The following is a 25,537-nucleotide window of genomic DNA, read 5'->3' on the forward strand; positions in this document are numbered from 1 at the left end:
AGAATATACATTTTTACGAAGACCGATTCAATATCAGTTTCCTTCAACCTCTATCGTAACGTTTACGTACTATTTGCTGCAATTATGGAACCCTGAGCGATCTTTAAGAAATTAGAAATACGACGCGTGCTATTATTTTGCTCATGACTGTAAGAAATCACTAATTCCTTAAGTAACGAGTAATCCTTATTTACCTCGAAGATATAGATGTATCTTTAATCCATGCAGGAATGTTCACAGCTGTATTACGATTACACGATATTGCTCCTAAATTTTCGACGATCATTACGCGACGCGTTTCACGGAACTTGGCGCGAAATGGTACCCCCGGTGAACAAAGGTCGCCTCGCGTCCTCTCGCTCGATTGTCGAATTCACAGTTTCACGTTTGTATTCCCTAGAGATCTTAACGTCTAAACAACAGTTCATCGAATGCTCTCGCATTGTTCGACGTCGACTTGCGTCCCGACGGTCTTGCGCGTTCGTTCTCACGTACGAAAGCGAAAAACACCCGAACTCCCGACCAACCTTTCCGTTGTCTCGAGTTCTACGGAGGCCGGTCTCTGCCAGCCAACGACAAAATCCCGCGTTCGCCGTTGGTTTCCTCGAATCGGGTTCGAAGCAGGCGAACCCGTCGGCATCGTCGAGATTTCGAGCGACAACCGGGTCTCCTGAGGTTCAACTTCGTTGCTGGAAACCAAGATTGGACCGTTGTCGTTGTATCCGCTTCTTCGATGTCTCGTTCCCTTCGATCCGTCCGTTCGACCGAGTGAAAAGCTCGTTCCCGCCAAAAGAATCAGAACTTGGTTCTCATGGTAATCCAATGAGGGTACATCGCGTCGTCGACGGTCTCTCGGTGAGTGTTCGAGCGATTTCCAGCCGGGCAGGAGCGGCAAACGCCAAGAACATCGTGCTCATCGACGTCGCGGTACATTCAATATCAGGACGTGGGCGCGTAGCCGAGGTTCTTCCGCTGCAGGAACATCGAAATCTCCCGGAAGGTGGGCCTTTCGTTCTCCTCTCGTCGCCAACACTCGAGCATCAGATCGTAAATATCCTTCGAGCACGCGGTAGGTCTGGCCAGATAGTCGAAAAGGTTATCGGTATTCTCTTTGCATACGTTGTTCTCGCCACCGGTGTCGGTGCAGTCCGCGGCGCGATGCAGTCGTCGCAGGCTCTGCACCACTTCCTCGTCCGACAAGTGCTCGTACGGAACCCGTCTGCCGAGGTTCAAGATCTCCCACAGGGTCACCGCGAACGCCCATACGTCACTCTTCGTCGTGTACTTGCCCTGCGAAGATCGTATCGATTATCGCTTACTGCTACACGGTGGAATTTAAATCGTCGGTCGTGAGGTCAGTTACATTCGATTTCAGGGAGGAATTCTTCGACGGACAGACTGGGTAATTTTCGTTTTGTTTTGTTTTTTTTCATTCCACGCGCGTGCGCGACTTGCTCGATTAGTTCTCTTTCCGGGAAAGCGAATGCAACTGATTGCGCCTACGTGACGGTCATTCGTGCACGCGTAACGTCGGGGAAAAATTCAATCCGATTAATGATTAAGATTACATTTTTTATTATGATTGAATTAATAAGTTCATAATGGGACGTTAATAATTATACTGGGTAATTTTTCAGAAAATAGATATTAATTAAGTGAACGGGTAATGGAATTAATTATGAAATGGAAACTAATGAATTATGAAATGGATACTGAAGTATAAATTGCTTTTAGTACAATTCTTGTTTCGAACGTTCCATTTGATTAATATTTCAATAAGAAAATTTTGTTTGAGCTACACAATTGATGGAATAATTAGTGCGCGAATTGTTACATTAATTGGTTTTGATCGACCAATAACAATTCACTTACTACGTGCCTCCGTTTTACATATATTAATTCAAGAACTGTTGAAAATTTCTTCGACCGGTACAATAAAGTGTACAACTGTTTCACGAGGCTAATATTACGGCTATTATCAACGATAATAGTTGGAAAGGGGTTATCGAATAAAAATTATACGATAGGGGATGGTCACGCGTATAAATAACAAGACAACAACAATTACAGAAACGTTAAAACGAGCACAATCGACGCAGTTATTCAATTAGCGTCTGAATTATTGAACGAGACAATTTGTATAAACACCGCGAATAATGATAAAATCAATTTCGTATGTGCATATCGTATCTGCCAGTTTGACAATTCGTAAATAAGTAATAACCGCAATAACGGTTAATAAAATAATATTCGTGCTGCGTCAAACGCGTGTATCCCGTTTTATTTGGAACACGCGAACGAAGCTTACCAGAAATATGGATTCCCAGGCCATCCAGCGTATCGGCAGGGGCACAGCGCCGTCGACTTTGTAATAATCGCACGCGTACAACTCGTTGTCCGTGCCGAAATCCGAGATTTTGATGTGATAAGCTTTGCCCACCAAGCAATTCCTGTAATCGAAATCATAGTATCGATGAATACAACGAATCGTCCCACTCCGTTCTACGAACATTTAACGGACGCCATTTAATTAACTTCGAGGCATCAACGGCCGGGGGCTTTTATCATTATTAATAATTTTCTAATTTTCTCTTCGATCGCCAATTTCATTCTGTCCATGAAATTACTATTCCGTTAAATTCTGCACGCTATTCGCCGACAGGAGGACGATCAACGACGCCATTTTTCGCCCGTGACTTTCGCTTTAACCGCAGTTTGCTCGTGCACAGCCTCAAAGGGAAACTATAAGAGAATCTCGGACGATATAGGCACTGTTGGGAACCCTTTGAATATCGCGATAGGGAATGTTTTTTCAGAAATCATAATTTGTCGTTTAGTTTGGAATTAGGCATTTCTCAGATTTCTGTGTGGCGAATTTTGGGTAAAGACTCTGAAAATTCTATATCTAAAATTTGTATTCGATCTTCGGAAGTATAATTTGTCGAGATCAGGCCACGGGTATGCTACCCTCTTTCACAGAACGCACACTTTGGGATTATTCTAGGCTCGGGCCCCAGACACGCGAATCAGTTTTGACTCGGGCAGCCGGAGAATCCCCGAATACTTTTCCGACCGATTCATTGCGAATGAAAAAGGCAGGATCGAATCGATCTCTCGTCGGTATGTGGGGTGCATAGCGCGGCCGCCAATCTGCATACGCGTACGCATTCTGTGCATGGCAGCCGACCGGAAGCAGGAATGGCTGTCTGCGGGCTGCATTTGCACGTACGTGTGGATGAGCTACGTTTCCTGTACAAGCACACGCAACTGTACAATTGAACGTAGCGTTGCGGCAAACTTTACCGGCAACGGGGTTGGATCGCTGAATGATCATTGTGGATCGTTATGAGGCGGGATAAGGTTCGTGGTCGACGGAGAATGCGGATCTAGATGCAGACGGTGACGTAACGCGTACGTGAACGGATTTATACACTCGCTATTGTACATTTCTAGGACACAATTTAGATTGGCGCGTTCTGAGCCCGAGCTGTGCTTAATTACGCTCTAATTCGTCCTAAAGATCTGGGTACTGCGCTCCTCGGCAACAGTTAAGGGATCGTATTTACGAGAAGCGAGTGTATTGACTTCGACGAGAACCGTGCGCACAGGGATTGAAATATTCATAGTCCGTGACTGTTAAAAATGAAGAAAGAAAACGACAGAAGGTTATTTACTTTCGTAGTGAATTTGGAGGTCTAGGACTAGACAGGGTCTTAATAAAAGCGAATCGGTGGTCGATGAATTGCTCGGTGGTCGAACGCGATCCGTATCCATTTCGTCGGCGCGAACGTAGTAAATTTGTGTCTTCATAGAAGACACCCGTACACCACGAAATGTCTGTCTAGCAGCACTGGATTCCGGTTTCAGGAGGTGACTGCCTTTTGGTTTCAAAGACGAACTATAATTCTCACCGAGACAAACGAGCAACTGAACGGTGTTCGAGTATCCAGCGTTATCGAGTGAATAGAGTCAATTAATTTCGTCGGCGGAACAAAGCTCCAATTTGGAGGCAGAACCTAGGTAATTAGCCGCGCTTTATTGATCACTGTTATTGGCTATACCACGCTCTTGGAGTTCACCGACTACGACGGTGACCTGATCCACCGAAGTCCCGGGTCAGAACGTTAATGCAATAAGCAATGTTCACTCGGTGGATCCTATAGTCTTTGTGCGCCTTGTAGGATATCGTCCTGCGAGCAATTCTGCCTCTGCCAGCACGCACAAACGAGGCGAATTAACAGTATTTTTCAATGAATAATCTCTCATAAAATTCTTGCAATTTTTCTTCACCTTTGTTATCGTGTGTTTTTATTTTTGACTTCATTCCTTCTTATTCAGGCCGTTGATAGGGTGATTGTCCTTAACTACACTGTGAATTTTGACATTCTACTTTATCAAAGATGAAAATTTCTATTATTCGAAGAATTCCCTCGTCCAAATAGTCTTATCTCTCTATTAATAGAACGGAGGTTCAGCCGTATTCGAAAGGTACAATTCAGTAGGACAAAAGAATTCCACCGGCGCGTAGACAGTGGAAGACATTTCCCCGAAGACAGAGAGTATCCACTTTCCCGTCATTTCCCCCGACAACCGAGAAGAGTCTCCTCTTATGGCTATTATCGATTCTCGTTGCGTTGGAGTGCGCCTTTGGTGATACTTTAACGTTAGAAGCGGCGTTAGGTCGAGCATGGGGCTTCCCTCGGAGCCGTGGCGGCGTGTGATCGGTAGGACTTCGACCTCGCGATGCCTCGACGTTAGATCGAAAGGTAAGTACGGGGTCAGCTTGTCGTTGGGAACGGGCGCAGGGAGAGGTGAACGATCTTAGAAAGAAAAGGACGAGAGCAAAAGAAGAAAGGCCGTTGGGGAAAGTGGTGGGAGTCAGAGAAAGCCATTCTCTACATTTGTAATCGAAGTCGGAACAAAGGCAGTCCCGCTTACTCGGGGGTGGAGTGCCTACATTGAGTCTTCGTCGTTCTCCACGGTAGAGCTACACGCTCTTGCGGCGTGTGCGACCACTATCACTGTTTCTGGTAACACCACCACCACTGGTATCACCGCTATCGCCTCGACCACACCGAATACCGCTCTGGCTGCTACCTCCACCCGGTCCTTTCTATCGTCTTTCTCAGTACCCTTAAGTGTTTCACCCATACGCGCGTTCCCATATACTTTTATACCCGATCACACGCACGTTCCTCTCTCCTTCGCCAGGCTATTACGAACGCGCGCGTGCACCAACCTCACACACACGCACACACAATCTCTACGAACCCTTCCGTTCGCTCTCGTTCGTTCTTCCTTCAACCGGGCCAATTGAATTGCATTACCGTTTGATCAGCAATCGATTCTTTCCTCTTTTCCACTCGGTCCGGCTCTGAGAATGACTTTATACGGCGAGCACTCGCGAATAAAATAAGGTGCCGGGAGAAATTGGCTGGCGGGTGTTAGGATAAAAGTCCGGGGTTGCGGAGCCTCGACGACACATACGTGTATGTACTTTCGCCTCTTCGAATTGATTCCTTTCCCTTTGTGTCCCCAGATTTTCATCAGCCGAGCGTACCAAATAACAACCCTTTCGCGCCCTCGTATCGCCCGGTTCGGTCACGATAATGGGTCACTTCGCGTACGATTTACAGGAAGACGAGTTTTCGTTACAAAGTACGAAAGCAAATTGTTTCCGTATACACTACGTGCCATAACTGTACAACCAAAAATTTTCAATTTTATATATATTCTTGTTGAAATTGAAGAAACGGAATATACCATATTTTAGAGTAGATTCGTTATTGTTTCATAACTATAGAACCAAGCATTCGAATGTTGTATTCTGTCGATATTTTTTACTTTAGTTAATAATATCACGTGGAAGTTATTTAGGAGAGCAAGAAATGCAAACATTTTTTCGCGAAAGTAATGTGAAAATACGTGAAATTGCACAAGAATAAATCAGCTTTCTGTAATTATTCCTTTTTCATTGCCTTCCAATTTCAAATATGGTACACCTTGCTTTTCATCATTTTAACAGCAATATATAAAACTTTAGCTACCGGTGGTGTATTTTAAACGAATATCCCAGTTATTAACAGAACAGATTTTTTTCTCCCGGCTTATCGGAAACGGACGTAAATTTTCATTTTTACGTACAGCGCCATGCACGAAACGGATTGCATTTTCGAAACGGGATCACGCGCGCGCATCGCGGTCATTTGCGTTATTCTTTCGACGCGCACAGCCGCGAAGAATTTACGCGCCGTAGTAAAATTCCTGCAGAGACATATGTTTCACCGGAAATTGTCGGTTCGTCACGTGGACGCCTACCATCGAGTCGGACGTTAAGCGTCGGGCATTACATTTTGATTAAATTCCGGATCCGTCGTTGAAATTCTGATTCCTTTTGCAAGTGGATTCGCCGCGATCTCTGGTTCCATTGGGCGTCAACGGATCGTTCGACTTGTCGACGAGCCTCGTAAAAGCCGGGTTAAATGTTTTCGCGGACGCCTCTAATGACTCGCCGCGTAATTCTCGAAAATCGAACGAGCCTCGCGAGAATAGGATCCGCTCGCGCGTCACGAACTCGACGCAGCGTTTCGCATCGAACGACAAAACTAAAATTTTGTAAACGCGATATCCATCTGTTATTCGGTCGAACAATTTCAGAGTATTCGACGAGTAAATTCTCTTTTTTAACAACTATACCTTTCTCATTAATATTCCGCGTGCTGCGTTCCACTTTTCCGTGGGCGCAAATATCACATACCGATGCAACATCAAATTTGCCAATTGTAACGCTATTTTTTCACCAACCGCGAGGTGTTTTCGAACGACCCATTAATCATTTTACAACAGTTATACCTACGTTTTTAAATGGAAGACTATAAGTGAGAATATATTTTCATTAGAGAGATGTTACTTTTATTTTAATTCAAGGTAATAATGTCTCAAGCAAAACAATATACGAAGCACGTTACGTGCAAGGAATAAAGTTTCATTTACCGTTTTTTTTATTAGAGAAGGTAGAGCGAGCATTTATTTAACCATTTTACGTAACATTTCGTTCTCTCTAATGTTTATTTCAAACATTTTTTAGGATTTTTACGAACACAGGTAGTTCTCGCTTTACAAATTCTCGTTTTTGCGAATTTTATGTCTCGGTTTTACGAACGTTGTCCCGCCAAGCTGTACTTCTGTACGCGCGCGTTTATGTAGATTCCAATTTACGCTATGCAGTTACCACGCTGACGCTGTTAAGAGTAACTGCACAACAATGTTACGTGGTATTTCAAATTTACAGGTAGTTCACTTTTTACGAATTTCCGCCCAACGATAGAAAATCCGGAACTGCCTGTATTCGAACAAACCCAACAAACTACAAGAACTAGTCCTACCTTTAACCACAATTACAAACACTGGATTCCCTACTTTTAGTTATAACTGTTTATCTTTTTATAACAAACTATATTATAAGTTTAATTTACAATAGCCAGACAGGTCCAAAATTTGCCAATTTCTGTGCTATTGTTCCCTCTGGGTGCATGATTGGTGAAATGTAACGATATATCGGTCGTGGTGTCGTAGATTCGAGGGATGGTGAGGCTGGTGGCCCAATCGTCGACTTAAATCGTCCTACAGGCATTTGGAAGCACGTGCAGTGTCGTAATAATACCACGCCAAGCGCACAGGAAGCGCATCCTGGTATTCTATTAAGATTTACGAGCGGTCGTTTGAGAGACACTGGTCAACCGGAAACTAGGTTCCACGTGTTGTAAGAGCACCGCGGTTAGAGTGAATATGTATGTGGAGCACACCCACACATACGTGAATCCATACTTCCCATCGATTCGACAGGATGGCCATTGCATTTCAATAACAGGAACGTGGATGGGTTTCGTTGCATACCGGCTGTGTACGCTTTTGTTTGTGAAAGTCGAGGGTTCTTGGTCCTGAATATTGTACGCCTTACGTAGGATGTCAGAGTTCATCGGAGACCGTCGGACAATGCGGTACTAAGCTAATCTGTCAACAATATTTATATTTTTTTGTTCACAGACAATCGATATCGAATGCAGTGTGAATATCTTCGAGTAAAATTCATTTTAAAACTGAATAAAGTAATCAAGCTTCGACAGAGGCAGGTTTTGTTTTAGAAATCGTTCAAATCGGATTTTTAATTGTAATTGCACGATATTTAAGAAAAATCACCGAAACGATAATCGTAAATCGAGCGACACGTTAAACGTAGCAAAAGGAAATTGACCATTGTCAATATTAGATCGTTCCATAGAATTGGAAACGCCTTGCATTAACCAACGAAAATTCTCTTTCGAAGCGATATTCTGTGTACACTCTATAAAAGTTTATCGAACCTTCCTATCGAATTGAACGTTATTCTGGTCCAAACATTGCGAAAAGATTCGAGGCAAGACAATTTTGCGCAAGATAGGCAACTGTTAAGACTCACAGTGTCAGTTACACAGATTCTTCGAAGAAAGAAATCGAGATACTTTATAATTACGATAGACTGAAAAAATTCTTCTGTCTTTTTCGATAAAGTATTTTATCGTTTCACGAACGCATATTATATTAATTTAATTAATACTTTGGATACTTGTTCTCCGTTTTAATTAAATACTGTACGCGATCAGGCTTTGTATCGAGGCAATAAAAACTTATTAAACGTCGTCAGAATATAAGCGAAAGGTCTACGAACTAAATTTGTGTAATAATTAGCAAAATGCTCAACCGCAACCTAAAAGTTTGTTCAATTAGACCGGCGATCGTATTAATTTAGCCACGACTTAATTGTTATTTTCCGGGAAAATAAGCTACCGTTCTTGCTGTTTTCCGCTCGACGGATCACTAACGAATCGTTGATTTCCCATGAGGGGTTCTAGCTTCGTTTGTTTTGGGGCTTATGGAAATTCACCCTGGGAAAGCTATAATTTAATTTCAACCTAAGTGTACAGCAGAGGCGGTGGATACCGGACTTTCGACTTGTTTTAATGGCTGTTTATGACTTTCCAAACAACGTCACCTTTCTTCGTGAGATAGTTGCAATTTCATAACTTTGTTAATTGTTGGGAAGAACGATGCTGTATTCAGGCAAATTAGGATATTTTGCTTTGGGTGACGAGTAAAATAAACGAATCGTTGGGAACACCTTCTACATAAATCACAGACCCACGTACAACAGAATTTAAAAAAGATTCATTATTCCCTTTCTATGTTTTCTTTTAAATTTCAATTTTTAAAAACATTACGCTGAAATTCGGGCAATTAACAATAATTTACACCGAACTCTCCACTGTAGGTGGTCGAAGAAAATAAAACTTGTAGTTTTCGTTTCGTCGAGTACCTGCTTTTAATTTGTTATAAGCACCACTCTATCATATAAACATGAAATTAATTACTTCCGTTGTATGTCAACGCGTTCTTTTCACAATTTGCTTGCCCTAGTTGTCTGCAATCAATACCGGTTCGACGGATACTCGATATTACAAGCATGAGGCAATATCAGATGAATTTTTAAAAATTCTCTATACTCTGACATCGCGTGACGAACCTTAAATGGTTCATCTTGAGAGTAAAACAAATCAACATTTTTGTTACATTAAAATTGTTAATATCATAGGACTTTGAATCGAACTGTGTACGTGCTCTCCAAATTTTAAAACCGTGCTTCTGGAAATGACATTTTCCAAGTAGGTGACACGATATCTCGGGGGCCAATAAATCGATTGATTGAAAATTTGACATAAATGTGAAGTATATGTCACAAAGAGATGCACTAATGACGTTTCTCGGTCAGCAGGACTCGTTTATAAGATGTAGGACAAATAGTGTACAACTTACTTTACGATTACATGTTTCAAACCATTGTCAAACGATGGAGTTAAAAAAATAATAATATAAATGAAGCGGGTATAGAAAATTAAATGATTCAAATTCTGAATGTTTACTCGTTGGATTCGCTGTTTAGCTATGATCCGAAGAAGGGTCAAACTACTTTTAGTATTCGTACTTGAATCCACCTATGAGGATCCAAACCCTGGATTCGCTAGGTGCACGAGGCGGAGGTGATTAAAGGGCGACGTTTATACGTATGTACATCCGAAACGCGTTAACGCGTTCGCCATTGCGCGAAGTCGAAACAACGTTTACGTATCTCTCGCAGAAGGACAAAACATCTGCACGGAGATGGCGGCGACGACAGTTTGGTTGCGCGTAGCTAAGACTCGTTCATCCTCGTGGGAAGCAGAGAGATCCGCGCGGATACGTTCGCCCGGAACTTCTGCCGTACTCACCTAGTAGCTAGATCCCGGTGTACGAAGTTCAGATTCTCCAGGTACCGCATGCCCGACGCGATCTGAGCCGCCATGTAGATGAGACAGTTGAAACTGAAACGAGGAAACGGCGTGAGTCGCGGGTGGGCAAAGTTGCGCCGCGAGGCTGTAGCTTTTCGGGGTCGTCGCGGAGGGGGTTGGAAAGGGGTTGCCAGGGTCGTGGAAACGACGGAACGCGAAGGACCCGTGTGTCTGCGCGAAGGCTACGTCGCTCACGATTAATAAACGCTTCAAACTCCGGTCTGAGAGAAACTTATTGGGTGTTAACTTCGCGACGCCTTGCCACAGCGGATGAAACTGAATCTCGGCTCACGGCGACGAAGCTGATGCTACGCAGGGGAATAGCATTGAAATTCTCCGCGCAGCATGATTAATTTTCATGCGCCACTCGATACGAGACACCTGCAGCTTTGTGCCGTTAACGAGACGTACGCAAAAACGATGTCAAATCCGCAGAAATTCAGATTCCTTTCGTTAGACGCGATCTCGGTTCGCTGAGGGATTGTCACCGGATATGCAGAACGTATCGCGACACTGGGGACCCACTTTAACGATGGGATCTGACCCTGTTTCCCAGTTACAGCCATTTTTGATCCACGATAACATTCTTTGCGGTTTAGGGTCGACGATAAATTTTCTCATCAAACTTTTATTTTTATCGATAATTGAAGTCTGCGATTACCTGAGTGTTTTGACGCCGATCGGCATAGAATGGGCGTCCTCGGCAGTGATATGGGTCTTGAGAAATTGATTGAGGTCTCCGTGTTCCAAGTACTCCATCACCAGACAGTAGGGCTCCTCGCGGCAACAGGCTCCCAGGACTCTGGCGATGTTGCGATCCTCCAGGGCTGCCAAAATTCTGACGTCGCGTTGGAAATCCAACCTTAACAGATTCGATCGCAATTACTTATTAATACGATTCGAGCAATTGAATTCACCACCTAGTATATTTATGATAACCGTAACTTTACAGATTTTTAAAAATTTATATCGTTCACTCAGCACTCGAAGCTTACGCTTACCGATATTCTCAAAAATTTGAGACATTCGAATCAGTTCGAATCTGTGACAAAACACACAATAAGATTCGAAGCTTCCCTATCGACATCCTATAAACAATTTGGTTTTGATTTCTAAAAAACCATTGACATTCATGTTGCTATTCGACGTTTCCCTATTATACCATCTCTGTGAAAAGGATAAGTAGGTTGCAGAAGGTTAAGAACCGTTTCTTCGGAGGAATCTTCCCTCGATATCGGGGCCAACCACGAAATCCGCGCTGGCTACCGAACACGATGCAACGGAATCGTATCCATTTCGCTAACAGCGCAAGAAGTAACATAGGTCGCGATGCAGGACCATTCAGAGCGCATCGAAAGACCGTCCACTCCAAATGGCTGTCCCGAGCATAAAATTCATAGCGTAGGTTCGTACCGAATGTCCTGGTTTCTTCCGAAAGCGAGGACACGGTCCCCAGCAGCATGCCGCGTCGTTTATAGAGGAAACCCCACGGCGGTGAAACGTCCAGATATACCGGCGAAGACGATCGTTCTCGCAGCTATCAAGCTAGACATCAGAAAAAGGCCAGTTCGATTCCACGAATGGAATAGATTTGCATACAATGACCGGGGAGATAGGGTATCGAGAGTTCGGCGCGCTTCGTGGCGACGCGAAAGTGGAGACTAGAGGAGGGGAGGGAAGTTAACAGAGAGAAGGAGGAGGCGGAAGGACGGGGAGGGCCGAGCGAATCCGCCGAAGCAGATGACAAAGCTTCCTTCCAACGAAAATCGACGACGTCCATCGGATATCGTAGCAGTTTGGGCTTTTGTGAACGAGAAACTCCGTGTCGGGAGCAAAAGTGAAGTTTCGTCGGCGCGAATGAGTTATCTGATGTTTGCTGAAAGGGGATCGAAACGGCGCAAAAAGATGATTCGCTTCGAAGACTTTTAAGCCCCTGGCAGTTCGTAACTAATTCCAGCGATATCACGAGGAGACGATTTGTTCCTCACTGGGGGCGCGCGGAATGGATTTGTTCGTCGTAAAAAAGTTGTAACGCGTTTGCCGCGTATTTTCCATACCAACGTTTGGTTTTAGTCAGGGTTGAAATCCTTGTCTAGATTACAATTTCAAATAACTTGTCTCTTTGGGTATTTTCTATTTGGTTCTAGTCTATAATATTCCACAGTAACTAGTGTTACACCACCTTTAGTCGAGTCGATTCTGGCCCTTTTACACAAAGGTTCAAAGACTCAGAATTACCAGCCACTTTCCTATCATCCAGAGTGAACAACTTAGTCTTTGGTTCTCTTGAATATTTCCTAGTTCTAGTTTAGGATATTCCAGTGATCGCCAGACCCAAAGATAGTCGATGTCAAACATGACAAAATTTAGCGATCGTTCTCGCGAACCTCGTGCCCCGGTAAATATCTGAATTCCACCCGCAGCGTTTCCAAAAGGTAGAACGCGTTCGATTTATCACATAGAGCGATCGTTTCTGTTAATGTACTCCCGCTCGCCACGGTTTATCGTGATTTGTGTAAACATCGGTGTACCCGAAAGGCGCGCCTCACGCACCGCCATAAATAAAAACCGAAACGATCGGATCCGATCCGTAGCGTTTCCACGGTTCCTCGGCGTCTGCTCACGCAACAAGTCTCCCGCCGAGAGGATGACTTATCGCGCCCCTATCGTGACCGGAGGCCTGCTCCAATTCCCCACGTCCTTTTCCACCTCGTGCATCCACCGCGACCACGCGATCGGAGAGATCCTTCCAGGGAATAAAGACAAAGGCGTTCACGGTTCTTGTTAAGGGGTTAGACCACTATGCGAGTGGAAAAAAGGCAAAGTTTGTGAATCTTTTGCGCGAAAAAACTATCGTAAAATTAATCATAAAATTAATTAAAGTTTCCTGGCACGGTCCAGAGACGAGCAAAAGTCATAAATTTCTAGAAACGAATAAAGATGAACAGTGTTCGATCCAATATCTGCAATGTGAATTATACTATGCTATTATACTTGGCACAGAAAGTAATAAAAATTTGTTTGAATACCTTCAATAAATTCATTAAAATAAATCGCTGTGCCGCGTTTTTGTTCATCTATTATTCGAATAAAATTTTGCCCCTTTCTGGCGCGTTCCCGATGAGAACATAGAGCGCGTTGGTGTATTCTTTGATCCCGCCGCGTTTACGCTACCGTCGACACTGGTCTTTTATGTTTCGTTCCGTTTATACTTTGTTTGTCATTGAAAATACCGTTGTTTTTCTCGGTGGGTTTATTTAACTTTGAACCGCGCCGTTGAACAATGCCTGAAATTTTGCAGCTGCACCGTGGTATGATTCTATGATCGTATTATCAGCGCCCGGAGGGAAACGACGGAGAAACTTTTCATTCCGTTAATTAAATTTTCAGTAACGTAATTCGAAAATTATCAGGTTTTAATTGAAATCGCGAATTCGCCGGTTTATCTCGACCGGTGGCCTGTTTTGTCCGTCAATATTGCGAGCCATCGGCGCGACAAACGTTTAACTAACCCAAATCGTATTGCTTTCGTTTCATTCGCGGCCAGACTTCGCGCTCCTCGGTCGCCTCATTTCGCGGCCGTGAATATTCATTGGAAAAATTAATTGCGTCGCTCGTATCCGCCGTAACGAAGATTGCGCTAATGAAATTGATGGAACGATAAGGGGGCAACGGGGCGCTCGAGAACGCGACCGATACGATAAGGCGGATTGAAACACGAATGGGGGCCCTCGGTTAACGCGTCGACTTCGCAGCCATATTTGGCTGACGGGTTTATTTACACGATTAGGAATAAATTTACCAAGTACTGCTGCTGCTCGAGTAACGCGGATCCCTAGATACCGAAGCCTGATCGTAATTTAACAAGTATCGCGCTGGTTATTCGAACGATATCGTATTTCCATTCTTGTTGGAAAATCCTCGAAGACCGTCGGTCTCGCCCACGCAGCTCGAAGATGCCGCGACGTCGCTACGCACCAGAATTCGCCAGTTTATGGGGAATCGATACACCGGGCCTCGGTAGTTTTGTTAACGGTCGCATTAAGCTATCACGCGAGAGTGCCATTACCAACTCGATCGTAAGTAAGCCCGAAGTAACGATGCTGCGTGGAAACGCGGCTTCTCGCGCGTGTATATACGCTCCTGGGAGAAGAGCAGTTTCCTTTACACGAAATTACGTCGCGGTACGGACTAATCGAATCGGCCAAGTCGTTTGCTCTGCACGGGTATGCAAACGAAATGCCGGAACTTCGCGCGAAAATCTTACGGTTATTTCGCGAAACGGACACCGTCGGACGGTGCAATAGTCCATTTCCACCTTAACAATCCCCGTAGTTTTCTCGCGTCGACGTAAAATCCGATTCCCGGCGCGCGGTGTTTCCGTGTTACCTCGTTTGGAAAGTCCACGGAATGAAAATTTGGTGAAATTCGCGGAAATTTGGTGCAACGGAGCTCCCAGTAGCAATGGGAAGGAAAAAAGAATGATATTACTTCGGTTCGGGAACTTGGGTCTTTCGTTTCCACGAGACACCCTGTTCATCGAGACTACGCGTGGGAGAACTTTCGGGATATATTGGGTCTGCAAATTAAAAGTTTGAACTTTGCCTTCGGTATTCGCGATCCCTGAGCAATTCATTAGCCGTCGAAGATCCACTTATGCCGAATGGCCGGGACGAATCCCGCGATAAAAGTCGTGTCCCGCGTAACCGAACATTCTCTACGGCTGTAAAATGTTTATCGCCCACCATAGAGGAATAACGAGACGATAGAAGCGACGATCGTACGATCGAGCTGTAACAACGGAACGGAATGGAAATTCCGCGTGAACGATAGAAGGTGCACGCGTGGTATACTCACTTTTCCTTTTCGCTGGCTTCCGGCAGTAAAAATTTGACAGCGACGAGACGCTTGCCGACGGTGGTCGTCGTACCGTACTCCGGGATCCCCTCCGCCTCCGCCACGTACACCTTTAATGGACATAATTTGTTTGCGTTACACGGGAATCGTTTCCAGGCGAACGAAGAAAAATTCGTCCCGCGCAATGGCCGGCACCGTTGGCCCGGCGCCCGGTTGCATTTATTACGGAATAAAAGACGAGGAACCAGCAGGCTCGTTAAAAGTCATAAATTCGTCTAACGAGAATGGATGATCCCCGACCGCGATTATTCGTTGCTAGCAAATTTATCGCGTAACTTTCGTACGGTACCAAACATTTTCGTCGGTTGCCGCGGGTGGTCGAACCGGAAGTCGAAGGATTAACCCATCACCCACATATAGGTAACATGAATTTTCACTGAGGAGCTAAACAAATTATTTCTCCAGATTAGATGTTAAAGAAAATAAATCTGGATAGAAGTCTTAAATTTTAACGAGGCTGTAGGAATAAGTTCTGCGACAAACTGTGGTAGATATGCTAGTTTCCAATTGTCCAAAAAAAAGTATTTTTTAAAATACAAATTTTATTTTTATTTTTCACCGCGACGTCATGAAACTTTGGCATTTAATTTCTGAATAGTATTACTCTCGAAACAAAAAATTAATTTTCTGGCCCCCTTAAAGTGGAAACAGTCAACTTCTCGCGAACACGCGATGCAGTAGCTCAAGTGTCGACAATTTTTCGATCTAAAATCAGCGATCCCTTGATTTCTACGCGCAGTGCGTAAACGCAAGATAATAGACACTCGCTGTAGCCGGATTCCAGGGTTAATTTTGCGTCGCGTACGCGGTCGACGGGTGGCACGCGTCCGTTTTCGGAGTCGCGAATCGCGCGTAGTTGCGGACGCAGCTCCGGGCTGACGCGGCCGAAACGCGAGCGGAGCGTCTCTCGGTCGATCATTAACGACGTACCGGCGCCCGAACAGGAAACAAAAGGGAATTATTAGCCGCTCTAACGCGTTCTAAACTGATTATCCTCGACGAGCCAGACGAGGCGCTATTGTGACGGGAAGAATAACAGGGTGGACACTTCGTTAATCGACGTATTGTTGCGCACTGCCGGCGGCGAATTGCCCGCGTACGGCCAACAAACGGATTGATTTCTCTGTCGTCGTTCACCGACGCGACGGCAAGGAGAGCTGCCGGGGTTACGTACGCTGTTCGACGCGAAATCGACGCCGCGACGCCGCGATACCTCTCTGCCGTTTGTCGCGCGTTGTATCCTGCAGTTCGTTGCAATATCTGCCGTTTGTAATTCAACCCTCGAGGGGCTCGTCGGTATTTGAGTACCCGACATTATGCGTCAGCGCGGTAAAGCGACACTTGAGGTGCAGGAAGTGTATCATGATAATGTTACGCAATTTGTATGGAGAAGCATTGGTTTGATGTTACGTTAGCGCGATGATGATACGAACACGGAACATTCGGGAGTAAAAGTAATCGATTCTGGGCCAGACACGGTATTGGTAGTGCTCTTCTTCGGACACTGACGGTGACAACGCGTTCTAAGGAAACCTCTCGAGTATAAATATTTATAGAAATGAGCGGTTTCGCAAAAGTAACGCATGGTAATCCGTCGTCAAAGTGGACGTGACGAATCGTCGGTCGCGCCCATCGTACTGCCGTGTCTAATTTAAAATAGATATGTGCCCGGACATAATAACGATGTCGTTACCGTTCCAAAGGCCCCTTCGGCAAGTTTCGAGAGCATGCGGAGGCGATGCCGTGGGAAGAGTGGGACGCTCGTCTGCTCCAGACGTCTCTTCAGGGCTGAAAGTACCTCCTGTTGAGTCGGCGACTGAAACAGGAAAGAACAATGCATCGTTCGTGGTATCTGCCGATAATCAACGATCTATGATCACGCTAACCGCGCCAAGACCTATTAAAGGGCTCGCGGAGGGTGGACGATGGATGAATTATTCCCTAGATCTCCGTGACCGTAAATTCCTCGTGATACATTACACGATCCCGACAGGCTAACAATAATTTAAGTGACGAGATTGCTGCTATAAATTCCGACCAATCTCTCCTGGCAAAGGCTCTACTTCGTCATCGACTTTGTCGTTCGACACCCTCCAGGCTTCCCGGGACGTCGGAAATACACTCCGGCTACGAACCTTTGTTACCCGAACGGATACTCTAATCGGAACACCCTGCTATTCGCAGGTTCCATTACTTGAACGTAACATGTTCTTGTTAAATGTCTCCCCTTGAGGAAACTTTCTCTTATAACTGTTAAAACTCTTTCTGATCGTCGCGGTAAACAGTGCTGCCTCGCTACTTGCATCAGCCTGCGTTAGGGATACTTGTTAAAAACAGTTACATAATATTCTAAGTGTTATAGAACTGGCACTTTTCAACTATGATTCGGTTCTATGCAGATAATGGGTAGGCTGTTATAAAAATTAACAATTTCGTCGTTTCTGTCAAGCTTTACGAGCACGTCGAGCATGAATAATGGAGACTGTAACGTGCAAAGTCGATCATCCCGCGGAACGATACTCGATTGTCCCTGCGCGTTCGATTGTTCCGAAACTTTCACTGTTGTCGAACGGGTATGAAATACGCGTAGAGGTCACCGAAAGGACCAATCGAACGTGACGGGTATAACTTTGGACGTCGGGACGATTGTAAAGGTTACGCGACAACCCTGCCGCGTTAAACGGAGGACGATCGTTTCGGTCTAATGACGGATCACGCCGGGGGACAATGATTGGCGTCGCTACGATGCGTCAAGGCCAGGCCCGACGCACCCGCACGAAATGTTTTGACTGTTTCGAGTGGCGGCGTCGGGTGTCAATCACGCGCAGACGTCCCGACGTAGACGTCCACTTTCGGGGCATTGTGCTCGAATCAATCTGGCTGCGCGTCCCGGAAATCGCGCAACCGATTCGAAATCCCTTCCATCCGGTAGATAAGCGCGCGTCTTCGTGCCAAGAAGAGATCAAGCTGCCGTTAGAGAATCCATCGTTCAACCCAGCAGACTCTCGAGAAAGTTCGATTCCCGTGTTCGCGGCAGCCAGTCATTTTCGAATATTAAGCTTAGGAAGAAGGAATTTGACGGTCGTCTGAATAGCTCCTCGCCGGTTCGAAGGGGCTGCAAGTGTGAAAGGAGTGTGAAAGACTCTCGTTCCGACTGTTGCATACGGGGTGTCTCAGCAATCACCACCATCGAGAAAGGGGTGATTTTTTTCTTAACTTTGACGGAACTTTTTACAATTAAATCTTGCATATTTTAAACTAGAAACACTTGCAATTTTTTAATTCTTTTATGTCCTCGAACTCAATTCTCTCAAATGTCTTTTTACGCTTGGAGGAAATCGAAAAAATGTCTCACGATAATGTTGATAATGTTAATTTTCTCAAGTATATTTCGATTCGTTTCTACACTCAGCAACCATTCCTTGGTTTTGCCACGATTACCGGAACACCCTGTACAGCGAATTCGTCGGTTACCTAGTAGATACGTGCCTTAGACGCAGAGACATTCCGTATTAGGGCAGGGGATCCGCGCGAAGGAATCGGTGGCTCGACGAGAACTCGAGGAAACTGATAGAAAGTCTATCCATGCGCGCCATCGTTGCAGACATATTTTTAATACGACCCGTTCGATATTTGTTCATCAAACGGCGAAAAATATTACGAATACCTGTCCGTTTAATAAACTGCGATTTCGAAACGCGCAATATTTTCAGGTATGCTAACGTTTTCGGAATAAAGAATTCACCGACGGGCCGGTTAGTTTCGATTTTGAATTCCAGTCCGGCGAGATCCGATCGGTCGATCCGTTTCGTTCTACACGCGATGGTCGTTGATTTAGGATTCGATGGTATCCGTGGTTCGATATCCGTCGGAAAATGCACGCGACGAGTTCGGTGTTCTCGAAAAATACGCCTATGGTCGCCGACGGGGCGCGTTCTCCGCCTGCAACCGCTGGAAGAAATAAATCACCGGCGTGCTACAAATTTGGCGCCGCGTATTTTTATTCCGGCAGATCGCGGCGGTACGATTTAGGCGCAGGTTGCCGAATCAACCATCCTTTTCCCGACCTCCCCGCCCCCGTTCTGCCGCGTAATATTTCTGCAATGTCGGCACGCGAGTCGACAGAGACGGGAACAGAGGCAAGGAGGATAGAGCAACAGAGGAAGAGAGAGAGAGAGAGAGAGAGATGAGATAGGATTGCAAACGTGATTACACGACGCGCTTTCTCTCCGCAATTAACAGAGCGAACTGGCCCGGAAGCCACCGGACCGCGTAATGATGATACATTCCACGAGGGTCGTTCCGAGGGTATCCGCGGAAGGGTTCGACGCATCCCGTTGACGGCAGTTCGTTTATATGTCGGCGAACCGATCAATCGAATGATTCTGCAGATTGTGCGGAAACGTTGCTGAATACGCGATACTTTATTTGTTCGCCAGCGAATAACCCACTCGGCGCTACTTGTTTGCGCGTCAGCCGGTGTGGAAACTGTGAGCTTAGTTTACGCCGTGCTCGTTTTTGATGCTCGGATTAAAATAGTACCCACTAAGCATTTAATTCGATCGTGTTTCAAACGGGCGCACCAAATTTACGAACAGTACCGAACGATATACAAAGAACGCGCACGGGTTGATGAGTATATATGGGTCATTCCAAACCGACCGCTTTTGATCCAGCTTTTCCTACGTTAATAAATTGCAATGATTATTGCACGCTTCGTTTAGGCGCTTTAGTTATTTTAACCGCTTGCCTCCGGTTTCGCGTTGAAAAAAATGTTACGAATTTAAATAATCGTATCAACCAGCACTCTGTTCAACGATCAAGGGATTTTTTCACCTTGTCAGGTCACAAAGATCAATTTAAAAATATTTAAATAAAATTCACATTTCACAGAGAGTTCTTTATAGCCACGAATTAGAATTAATTCTATCTCGCCTGTGGTTCCTTTTAAATTAATATTTAAACATTTAATTTAAAAATCTGTCAAGCGTAGAATTTCCATTTAATATCTTTCCTTCCAGTTTCGGTTGTAATCGCATTCGTTTCGAATCTATTCGTACTTTTTATTGCAGATGTTCGGAACGTTATGTCAGCGAAGAGAAAAATTTTCCGTTTTTGCAAAAAAAATAACTAATTTAATTTATTGAATTTGGGTAGATACCACCATTAATAATTTATGGAACTTGTTTTAAGAGATCGCCAAAATAGCAGCATTGCTCGAACTTATTGTTTACTTCCCCTGCCTCGTCTCGTGCAGGGTTAAGCTACGAGAGTATTATAACTCACGACGTAAACATTTACTGGCTGTCCTTTACGATATGTCGTTTCCGGGTGCATGGAAAATGCATAACCATCGACGGAGGCTCGCGCGTTACGTGCAAAGTATCGATACCTGCTTCCTTATTGCAGACAGGGTGAATCGTCCAAGTCGATTGGCATCGTTCGATTATTGGCCAATTTAAGGTGGCTCGCGCTATCGATCCCACGCTCTTCTATCGACCTTTACTCTCGATCTGGTGATTTTTTATGCCAAAAGGGAACCCTGGGGATCGTCTCGCGCGTTTGACGCCGACGATGCCTAGCTTCTCGGCGTTTTTTTCCACGAACTCTTTCCAGCCGCTCCCCCACGACCCCTCGGAACAGTGTGCTTCGGTATTCCGGATACGAGGTACGTTATACTGTACCCACGGGAGGTATATCCACCCCAAATGGTTTTGCACTCGTTCCGCCATATTGATTTAAATTATTAATTGCGAACTTTCCCTCGACGAATAGAGTGCACGTTTAATGGCCGCTGTAGAAATGCAAGTACATTCGGCCAAGGGCGGTGATTATTTATGGATCGCGCGATAACGTAGTTGAATTTCTGCACTTCGGTCCCGTTCACTTTGTTCTCGATTTAACGTCGCGATTATTTCCTCCCTTGTTAAACGACGTTCTATCGGCCGTGACATTGCTCCCTCCCCGACCCCGTTCGGTTGCCATTTTGTATAACTTCCTGCCGTGAAATGGAATCAGGGTACGCGCACGGAAAGATCAGAGTATCGAGGGAGCTGGCGCGCGATGAACATGCTTAAAAAGTATCGTTGCTATCTCCGGTTAGAAATATACGAAAGTTATTGGCGATAGGATGACGTTGGAACGATCCTGCTTTCTGTACTTTGAGAGAATAAGTCTCGGGCTAAAAAGGAGTATAATTACTTTCTCGAAAGCTTAATTTTGTATAAACTTAGTCCTATAGTTTCGTAGACTGTGTATAGTGGTTCGAAATTCGAAGAGAAAGCAAAGTGTAAGACTGCAAGGGGAAACGGAACGTTTAGGGTCAGACAGATCTTACATTGTGTCTCGCCATCGAAGGTACTCGTACAACGAAGGAGAGGGTGATTCTATACGAGAAAACGAATAACATTTGTTCTTCGTGCTGTTGATTCGCACAGTGTTACACGCATTACTTTGTCGTACATCATAAAAATACGAGAGCTTCGTTTGATCGCAACCTGTTGATTGCTAAATTAAACAACTTTCGTCTCCCACCGAGCGCTTAAACTTTTTTGCAACCCTACTTTTCCCGACGCACTCGGTAGGTTGTGCTCGATCGTATAAAACCTTCTCGTTCGCGTCAACAATAATTAAGCGTCGTTAAAGATTTCAACAAAACGTGAAATATCCGAGTGTGAAGAGTAATTCTGATACATCGCGTAACAAATCGCCACAACGTTGCTATAATTAATCTGCGTTCCGCGTGTAGATCTTTCGAACGTGCTTTCCAAAGCCACGTTGCGTGCTGATGCGACTCGACGTTGAAACAAAGGAAACGTAAAACATGGTTCTCATGATAATGCACACAGTGTGTGGCGCGACTATTGAAACAGAGGCACCATAATTAAGGTAGATGTTGCGTTGCAAACCTCTGATGTCTCCGCATTTTCAAACAGTTGAGTGTTCTGCGTCGTGGTACGAGCGTGTCTGTCGAATGGACGAGTGGTGGATTGATGACGAGTTGCCTAAAGAATGTCTAAATACGTGACTTGCGAGGGTGAAGCTGTCGCTGAGGAACGTTGGAGAACTTGGAAGTGTATCTCTACCGACTCACAGTGGGGTATTCGCCCCGAAAAGCCGGACATAAGACGATTTTAATAATTTGAGGTAGTTGAATATGCGAGGAACATTGCATCAACATTCTTTTTTTCATTTGTGCACTCATAAACGCTACGTCGAAAGTTAAGAGATTTTATGGTACACGTTTCTACCTTGACCATTCTCTGAAACACTGTTCGCTAATTACCAATTTTTACATGTTCTAAAGGAGTTGTATGAACTTTTCCATTATGGAAGCTTTTCAGAGAAATATAGACTACACTTTTGAACAGTTTTTCCTTTTTCATCGTATATTATATTTGTATAGTTATTAATATTTGAAAATGGCCAATAATTCAGTGATGTTCTTTACGATTATTTGACTTTATTAATGGTTTTGTTATAATTTAGGGTGTCCTTTATTTTATTAAGTTTAAGTGTTATTTTGGTTTCCGTCTATACTTCTCGGGTGTTAATAGTAGTATATATTTAGCAATATATATTAGTAATAAATTGATATACAAAAGTAGAAAGTTCAAACTTTAAAATGCTTTTTCCCTCATCAAACTTCAATGAATATTAGCGCAATTATGGGAGTTTCAAGATTGATCAAATTTCATAATAGGCATGTCCGGTTTTTCAGACCAAAAACCCTACTGTGCGACTCTAAGCTGCTTAGATGGCCGGAAATATTAAATGTTAAAGGAGCATCGTCAATTTTTGGCTATTATAACGCTGATACGTGAACTGTTCTTGTCGCGAGCGTTGGTCCCGCGCGGACAGCGATCATTTGGGGGAGTTAACGTACCTTTTTGTCCTCCGTCTTGTTGCCGCGGGAAGAAGTCTTGGAGAAGATGCTGTCCTGGTCGCTGGCGCCGCTGGAAACGGCAGGTCCGCGTCCTGTGCCGTCCTGGTTGAGCAGAGGCACCGTGCCGAGTTCCGGTACCGCATAATCGTACGATGTGTCAACTGCACCGTTCGCGTACACCGCTGCGGATGATATAGCAAAGGAGGAACGGGCGCACGTACGGGTAGAGGGGGACGGTGTATTGATTGCGGTCAGGCGAATGCTTTGTTGTTTGGTACACACGTGCATACGTGTACCGTCGGGTACTGTGTACCCGTGGCGGAGCGTTTAATGTGTATCGCGCGTATATTTATACGCGGTACGCGTGTGCACGCGTGCACGTGTAAAACAACACGCGCGGGAGTATGTTCGAAACCGGCATACCTGAGTGATTGATGTTGGTGCCCTTGTTGTTCAGCATCATGTCTTTCATCTCCATAACGACTGTGCTGTAGCTGTAGTACGGGGCATACTTTAAAGCCTGGTACGGTTCTTGATAGTCGTCGAGTTTCACGATGTCCAGAAGACGATTGCCCAGATCACGCGGCAACGTCGGCAGGGAGCCACCGGCGTACCTGAAAACGAGTCCCAAAGTTCAGCCTCCTAGATCAAACGCTGGGGCATTCGTTGCAATCTTTTTATTCGCGAGTTTTTCTATTTATTAAATAATAAGCCAGCTACGCGAGAGTCGAGAGGTATTCGCGAATATTTAGAACACGGTACCCGTGTTGTTTCAGAGAATGGTAAACCAACGGTCCGTCACGCCGACACGGGGGTTGGTTCGACCTTAAAGAGCCTTTTGTAGCGACGGAAAGTGCATCGTTTTTCGAGAGGGTAGTTTTTACTTGGAAGTTTCGCCGTTCAACTCGAGCGCACGTCAGATATTCGTCAAAGGGCGGTAAAACGTTCCTACGCGCGCTTGAAACGACGCTCGCAACACGTTCCCTTTTAGGACGTTCTCCCGGAACGGTAATATCAGGTTGCTCAAAGCAACACAGAGGTTGAACATCAATGTTGAAACGTGCGTGTCGCGGCCGAGTTACGACGGAACGGAGGATCTCGTCCCGAAGACATTCGTGCCGTACAAACTCGATATATTGTCCGCGGATGTCCGTTATTGGACGTTATTGGACGTCCACTAACGAGCCTGGCGGATGGAAAGTTTATTGGAAGGTGTCTTCCGGTCGTCGTCGAGCATTCGAATGGTTGTAAAGTTCGTGAACGATATTGCGGGGTTCCGCGTTGTTAACAAGTTTTCGTAAATATATCATTTTCACTCGACACGAAATTGTAACGTTAATTTTACCGTTAATAATATCCATTCTCGTGCACCGGTGTGCATTGCGTCAATTTCGTGCCGACAGTTCGCAAACACAGTTTCGTCGAGACCTAAGCAAGGTACTAAAATCGGTAAACCTTAACGTTTGCTTAAGGTAGACACGCAATCGGCGCGAGACCGTAGGCCTATCTTGAAAGCCAATATTATTAGTAGTAATATTTACTGTGACAGCGAGAGCCACAAATCGTTTGTGTCCACATCGTTTCGTTTCATCCTTACGTAGCAACGCTATCGCTTAATAACAAATATTTAAAGAAATCTCCCGAACAAATGGTCGAGGCTCGGCAAACAATGAATGGCAATAGGTAAAATGTCTCCGAAGATTGCTCTTTCTATTCAGCGACGTTCGAGATATAAACTCCCCTTCGAGCATTAGTGGGAAATAAATAATCATCCCTTAGTTTTCCGCGATAATAATCGAACGCTCTGCATTTGCATCTTTTGAATTTCCCTGAATTTAGAAGCGTGAAAATTTAAGAACTTGTCTCACCTTTCGTCATCCTCCAAAGTGTACGCCATCAACGCGGCGCCTTTCTCGACGGTGGCGCAGGTAGATCCAAGATGAGACGGCGCCTTGCCAGTCATGGGACTGGCGAAGCACTTGCGTTGTCTGTGCCTCGAGACAATCAGAAATATCGCCACGGCGAGCAGAAGGATCACGGCGGTTAGCACGCCGATCACGACCGCCATGTACGTCGGGTCGTCGTGCTTCGCCGTCGAGACCGGAAGTTCACCCTCCGCGGCACCGTTTTTCTCCACGAAGACGTCGCTCTGAATGGGTGACTCGGTTGTCGGTGCTTCCTCTGGCGTGAAGTTACCGTGAGCCACATCTGTGCAAAACGACAAGAAGAAAATAGTAATTTGCTCCTCACTGATACAAACCCAGCAAACTATTATTTATCGTCATTTTTAATTTATACTTATTTTATAAATCACATCAGGACATTTATTCGATCGCATAACTTTGTTCAAGAGCCAAATTCGGGCTATAGAGGA

The 25,537-nt window shown here is 45.0% G+C and overlaps 1 protein-coding gene across 1 annotated transcript in view; it reads right to left on the bottom strand.

The window, feature by feature from the left end:
• Positions 1-855: 855 nt before the first annotated feature.
• The window catches only part of LOC122395106 (discoidin domain-containing receptor 2-like), a 129,369-nt gene continuing 104,687 nt past the window's right edge, over positions 856-25,537 (bottom strand). Inside the window, exons 8-16 of the mRNA XM_043392437.1 lie at positions 25,032-25,371; positions 23,587-23,777; positions 23,164-23,345; positions 16,972-17,094; positions 15,219-15,328; positions 11,023-11,223; positions 10,302-10,394; positions 2,309-2,450; positions 856-1,290 (exon numbers count right to left, since the gene is read on the bottom strand). Coding sequence (XP_043248372.1) covers positions 940-1,290; positions 2,309-2,450; positions 10,302-10,394; positions 11,023-11,223; positions 15,219-15,328; positions 16,972-17,094; positions 23,164-23,345; positions 23,587-23,777; positions 25,032-25,371 — 1,733 coding nt within the window. The 3' untranslated portion in view covers positions 856-939. The remainder of the gene's footprint in view (positions 1,291-2,308; positions 2,451-10,301; positions 10,395-11,022; positions 11,224-15,218; positions 15,329-16,971; positions 17,095-23,163; positions 23,346-23,586; positions 23,778-25,031; positions 25,372-25,537) is intronic.

Source organism: Colletes gigas, unplaced genomic scaffold (assembly GCF_013123115.1).
Source record: "Colletes gigas isolate AHSC1104 unplaced genomic scaffold, ASM1312311v1 Colletes_gigas_Sc00005, whole genome shotgun sequence".
Taxonomy (NCBI): domain Eukaryota; kingdom Metazoa; phylum Arthropoda; class Insecta; order Hymenoptera; family Colletidae; genus Colletes; species Colletes gigas.